Here is a 6592-nt window from a genome sequence, read left to right as displayed (position 1 = left end):
TGGGTAGCATCTGTTTTCTAATCCTATCTAAAAGGCCCTGTCAAAGGCAGATCACACTTGTGGACACAATTTGTGCCCAAAGAGTTGGGAGTCTCATTGATGACAAGGTATATTAAAATAAACAAAATTTCAAGAGTAGTGGTGAAAAGGGAGAGCAGAAGTTATGTACACTACAACATTGTCATTTTTTTTAACACTGAGATGAAAAAAACAGACATGAACAGCCACTAACATTTCCATTTTGGTATTTATGTCCAACTTGCTATGTGAGTAAGGAGATTCTGCTCCATCAATCTTTAAGTTTCTAGTTTCAGAACCTACTCTTTGCTCTCAACAGAGTATGTATAACTCTCAGGTGTCAGACATACTGAAATTTTCTTGGACATCCAATCAATGGAATCTATTTATCCATCCTGATACAATAAATTATGAGCCTTTGGTTCAAAACCAAATGAAACGGTAGTAGACATTTCAAACAATTGTCTAAATATTTTTGAAGTATGTGATTAGGCTCAGGAGAGAGACCCAAATTAACACTTCCTTCCAATGTGTTGAACATTCTCTTGAGCAGCAGTTGCGTGGTCATTCAGCACACTGAAGCACTCTCAGTGCCCTTTCTTGGCTGGTGGGAATGTCATGGGAGAGAGAAAACTGGAAATACTGTTGTTGGTTTCAGGGGAAGCAAGGATATAAAAGATTCATCTTTAGGAAAAATAAATTGCTTGTTACTTCTGCTAGTTTTGAAATGACTTGATTCTTTTTAAAATCAGTCTTCCTCAATTACCCAAGGTAAGACAAACTTGACCATGAAGGTAGGAGTGATTGAGACCCATCACTCCCACACAATTGTTCCCAGTGTGGTAGTACAAGACACCAGTGAGAACCCTGGACCAATGGACAAAGGGGAAAACAGGTATGTCAAATTTGCCCTTTTGTGTGTTTGGTTTTTTTTTTTTTCTTTGATAATTTGCATGGGATTAACTAAGCACAGATACTTGCCATCATCTAATTTTCTTCACCCTCTATTGATAAATTCAGTTTTTCAGATAGTGAGATATTGCTTATTGCAAATATTTAGGAGATTAAAATCTGTGCTCTTTCAATTTCCTTAGATTACTTAGCCCATGATTAAAATGGTGAGAAACAGTCCATGACAAATTAGATGATTAAAGGTTTTTTTGTATTTCAGCAGATATCACCTAAGTGTGTTGTTTTGCTGTTCCCTAGGCCACGGTATCTACCCGGTCCATTTGCACGCTACAATTTTAACAACAATAGTAATAAAGACGAGTAAGTATCTTTGCCGTTTCATAAAATGAGAGTACTGCAATATTGGTTGTTTAAGCAGCAATGAAAAAGAATGACATATATCAAATAATTTCTTTATAAATAGTTACGTCATTCAAGTAATCCCAAGAGACTGCATGTATGTTTGAACTTCCTGCACAGCAATTATGATGATCATTCTCAATGCCAAAATTACTGGTATTATATCTATTAATTTAAAATAAAAGCAGTTCTATGTGAATACAATAAGCAAAACAGTTTTTGAAGGCCAGACACCTAAGTATTATGTTATCCCTACTGAATTCAGATGACTTTAACAAATAAATGTGGAAGCAATGGCTATGTGCATCCCATAAGCCTATCATATTTTTTATTTTCCTTAGAGAGGAGAAGAAAAAGAAAAAAGAAAAGAAGAGGTAAGATAAAGAATAATAATACTACTATTTCTAAGACATTTAATTTCTTTCCAAATATGTTTTAACTTAGTCTGCAACAATTGAAAATGTAAATCTATTTCTTAGCAAGTCAGAAAAAAAGAAGGATGGAGAAACGCAAAAGAACAAGGAAAAAAAGGAGAAAAACAAAAACAAAGATAAGTCCAAGAAGAAAGAAAATCAAGAAGAGTAAGTATTTTTCATCTAGGTCCTGCTATGTTAGTCTAATAAAATTGCTTTTGATGTAAACCCAAATCCATTCATGGACATTCTGTACGCAAGATGCTTATAGTGTAGTGAATGAGTGTACAGACCGCTGTTGTTCTCCCTAGAGTAGGGTTGTTCTGATTTAACTTCATACGTGGACAACAGAAATACACATGCATGGAATTGATATGAAAAAAATAATCAAGAAAAATCTCCGTTGGATTCTGATACTTCATTCCTCAAAAATTGTTATGTGCATTTTAAGACTCATTAAATCTCCTTTTTTTTCCTGCCTATCACTTAGGAAGAAGAAAGATATTTTCATTATTGACCCAGCAGGAAATATGTATTACAACTGGTTGTTTTGCATCACAATGCCTGTCATGTACAACTGGACCATGATTATTGCTAGGTGATGTACTCCTTTCATGACCTTATAAAATTTCTGGCAAATCGTTGTATCCCTAAATAGATAAAAAACCCCTGTTTTATTCATCACTGATTTCGTGCAAGTATTTAATCTTCATGTCATAGTAATTTACTTCTGCTGCTAGGTGATGTACTCCTTTCATGACCATATAAAATTTCTGGCAAATCGTCGTATCCCTAAATAGATAAAAAAAAAACTGGTTTATTCATCACTGATTTTGTGCAAGTATTTAATTTCATGTCATAGTAATTTACTTCTGTTTTTTCCTATTCAGAGCCTGTTTTGATGAGCTTCAGCACGACTACTTAGCGGCATGGTTTATTATTGATTACGTTTCTGATGCCATCTATATTGCTGACATGTTTGTACGGACAAGAACAGGCAAGTATACTCTGATCAATTATTGCTCTTCGTATATTTGTGTCAGGTGGTTTAAAATATTCAGATTACCACTCTTATTATCTGGGTACCCTTGATGAGGTGCAATATTGAAAAAGACACCGAGACAGAACTCTGAAAGACTGTAGTCTGTGACCTATAAAAATAGGAGAAACAGTGATGTATTACTCAAAGAATACATAAAACCTGAGGTAAGCTAGGCATGAGGTAAGCTAGATACAAGCTCTTCTGCCTGCAGCTGACTCAACAAGACAAAAACATGCAATGCTGCCAAGTGAGGATCAGGGGTTCTGAAAAATTAGCACCTAAATCAGAATTTTGTATTTAAGGTGATTCAAGTATTTGCTTGATTTTCAAGACCATTGAGCAAGAAAGACACCCAATTAACTTCAGCTGCAACCATTTCTTTTAAAATCTTATCCTACATCCAGAGCTATTGAGTAGATACTCTCAATATGGAACTGAAATTCCCATGTTCAAATTCTTTCCCTCACATTAACCACCCTTCCTATAGCCAGTGGAGTTTTCTGGGGGTTGGGTTTTTTTCAGATATTCACCACGGTGAAAAAGTGGAGGGAAAGAATCAGAGCTAGAAATGTTTAATTTTCAAAGCTGTATAGTTTAGCTCAAGGTGAACCATATACCACTAAGTTGAATATTTGGAAATGAGAAATTGCTTATGAAAAAGTAAGACAAGTTATGTACCATCTGGGCCTTACACCAAAAATATTTTTCAAAGTAGATTTGGATTGACATTAAACACAACACAGTTGAAGTTGTAACGTTTTTTGTTATTTACAATTTGATTTTAGGTTACCTGGAACAAGGTCTTCTGGTGAAAGAAGAACAAAAGCTTCGGGAGAAATATAAGACATCTTTTCAATTCAAATTAGACTTTCTGTCAATCATACCAACTGATCTCTTATACTTAAAGTTGGGACTGAATTACCCAGAATTAAGAATAAACAGACTACTCAGAGTAGCTCGGATGTTTGAATTCTTCCAGCGAACAGAAACAAGGACAAACTACCCAAATATCTTCAGGATCTCCAACCTTGTCATGTACATTGTGATTATTATTCACTGGAACGCTTGCGTGTACTATTCGATCTCGAAAGCCATTGGATTTGGGGCTGACACATGGGTCTACCCCAACACCTCCGATCCTGAATTTGCCCGTCTAACCAGAAAGTATGTCTACAGTCTCTACTGGTCAACACTGACCCTGACTACTATCGGTGAAACACCCCCTCCTGTAAGAGATTCTGAGTATTTCTTCGTGGTCGTTGACTTCTTGGTTGGAGTATTGATTTTCGCTACCATTGTTGGTAACGTAGGCTCTATGATTTCCAACATGAATGCTGCCAGGGCAGAGTTTCAAGCAAGGATTGATGCCATCAAGCAGTATATGCACTTTCGGAATGTGAGTAAAGACATGGAAAAAAGAGTTATAAAGTGGTTCGACTACCTGTGGACAAACAAAAAGGCTGTGGATGAAAGGGAAGTTTTGAAGTACCTGCCAGATAAACTACGAGCAGAGATTGCAATCAATGTCCACCTGGAAACACTAAAAAAAGTGCGTATTTTTGCAGACTGTGAAGCTGGTCTGTTGGTTGAACTGGTTTTGAAACTCCAGCCACAAGTATACAGTCCTGGAGATTATATTTGCAGAAAAGGAGATATTGGACGAGAGATGTACATTATCAAAGAAGGCAAGCTGGCAGTAGTCGCTGATGATGGAATTACCCAATTTGTGGTCTTAAGTGATGGCAGCTATTTTGGAGAAATCAGCATTCTTAACATCAAAGGTAGCAAAGCTGGCAATCGAAGAACAGCCAATATTAGAAGTATTGGATACTCGGACTTGTTTTGTCTGTCTAAAGATGATCTCATGGAGGCTTTAACAGAGTATCCAGATGCAAAGGCTATGCTGGAAGAAAAAGGCAAGCAAATCCTAATGAAAGATGGGTTGCTGGACATTGAAGTTGCTAATTTAGGAAGCGATCCTAAAGATCTGGAAGAGAAGGTCACCTACATGGAAGGAGCGATGGACAGACTACAAACAAAGTTTGCCAGGTTGTTGGCCGAGTATGAAGCTGCACAACAGAAACTAAAGAAGAGACTTACACAAGTTGAGAAAATATTGAAGCCAGTAATAGAGCAAGAATTTGCAGACTTGGCAGAAGGAGATGCATCCACAGAGCAACCTGGAGTGTCAAAACCGGAATAAAACACTGGAGGTTGCCAATAAGACTTAGGGTCAAATCCTGCACAGGGCTGAATACATTCATTTCTAATCTTTGTAGGACCTGACTATTAATTACGAAAAATTATTTCTTGAGGTAACGTCACTAATTTCCTACAAGCAGCACATATTTGGCAGGTTTTGGAAAGAAAAAGAAGAATTGAGAATGTAGATGGAAGATAACACCGTGCTCTTGCAAAAACAGGTGGTATTACCTGCTAATGCGTTACGTACTCTTTATGTAACATCGCTCTACAGCAAATGCATTCAATCTATATACAGTCATATACTGGCAAATATTGAAAGTTTTGCTGACTATTTTAAAATAATTTCTTCGTGTCTACTTACAGAAAGAAGGAAAGTTTTGGTAACAATTATACTATCTGAAGTCAATACAGACCTGAACCATGATATTCAATTTGTGTATAAACAAAAACATTTTAATATCTATTGATTAACATACAATTAAGTAAGTATGGGACATTATATAAAAAAATAGATATATCTACAATGCAAATGGGAGTATGGAAGGCTGTAAGATTTGGAAAATATCATTACTTCATTGGGTCCACCTTGCCTGACTTCTTGAAATCTAAGTGGGTAATTTTAAATGGTCCTTTTTTGGGGGTATTACATGCAAAGGTTGGAATAGAGAGGGGAGAAAATACAACTTTTTGCAAGCATCAGTATGACAAATACGGATGGCTCTAAATCTAGCTGTTCTTTCTACAATAATAACAAATACATAATATTGAAGACTGTTCTGCTCCATGTAATCATATGGCTGCTGAACATGGACTATCAAGTTTTATGTCCCTAATGTAACAGTTGTGGATGCTGGCAGAGTGCAAGGGGCAGACATGACAGAAAGAGGCCAAACTCTTCCTACAGCATCCTCTGTAGCTGCTGTTGGGGAAAGAATATGACACCTAAATAGGTTACTCTTTTCATTGATAGGTTACTTTTTTCATTGATAGGGTATTTCTTTTTTCTGTTCGTAACTACTACTAAGATAGTAAAGTCTACTGTTTCCTATGTCAGATGCATTCTCAACTGCTTTAAGAAGCATTATCTCCTTGGATTTTTTCCGTAATTTATGTCTTTTTCCATTGGTAAAAATTGGGTTTATTAGTTGTGGTCTCGGCTGGGTATTTTCAGCTGGGTATTTTCTGTAGAGTTTGGTCATAGCCACTTAGTGTTGAAAAAGTCTGATGACAGGGAGTGAAGAAAGGGACTGCAAGGAGAGAATGGATAATTCTGTATTCAGGGTAATTTGATTATCCTGGGCAATCGGACTGCCAGTCTTAAAAAATAGATATGTAAATATTACTATCACTTGATAATATCTCTATACTTTCATTCTTCTCCTTAGTAAGATGGAGATATTATAAATTGGATCTTTTGTAAAGTGCATTCATTTCCGTTTTTTTTTTTGTAATGTTGATAGGTTTCCAGAATGCCAGAGATCTATAAATAACTCCTGATTTCACTGCAAAGATTAAATGTTATGAAGTAGTTAATGCATAGGATATATATGCAACAACAAGGATAAATGTAAATATGAAATGGCTGTTCATTCACTGTTGATCC

General features: G+C 36.1%; 1 protein-coding gene across 1 annotated transcript; it reads left to right on the top strand.

The window, feature by feature from the left end:
- Window positions 1–806: 806 nt before the first annotated feature.
- Window positions 807–4987, top strand: CNGA1 (cyclic nucleotide gated channel alpha 1). The gene is made up of 7 exons (XM_009885014.1): window positions 807–913; window positions 1228–1290; window positions 1671–1703; window positions 1809–1910; window positions 2233–2340; window positions 2633–2739; window positions 3570–4987. The coding sequence occupies exons 1-7, from the start codon at window positions 807–809 to the stop codon at window positions 4985–4987; spliced, it is 1938 nt and encodes a 645-aa protein (XP_009883316.1).
- The last annotated feature ends 1605 nt before the right edge of the window (window positions 4988–6592 follow it).

This window comes from Charadrius vociferus, unplaced genomic scaffold (genome assembly GCF_000708025.1).
Source record: "Charadrius vociferus isolate BGI_N301 unplaced genomic scaffold, ASM70802v2 scaffold134, whole genome shotgun sequence".
Classification (NCBI taxonomy): domain Eukaryota; kingdom Metazoa; phylum Chordata; class Aves; order Charadriiformes; family Charadriidae; genus Charadrius; species Charadrius vociferus.
Note: the sequence above shows the minus strand (reverse complement) of the source record. Positions and strands in the feature narration are given on the sequence as shown.

Bases quoted from the DNA above. Each gene is read 5' to 3' on its own strand.
- CNGA1 (XM_009885014.1), top strand. From the start codon at position 807: ATGAAGGTAGGAGTGATTGAGACCCATCACTCCCACACAATTGTTCCC. The intron at 1,291-1,670 runs GTAAGTATCTTT...TATTTTCCTTAG, and splicing joins AACAATAGTAATAAAGACGA to AGAGGAGAAGAAAAAGAAAA. The intron at 2,341-2,632 runs GTGATGTACTCC...TTTCCTATTCAG, and splicing joins TGGACCATGATTATTGCTAG to AGCCTGTTTTGATGAGCTTC.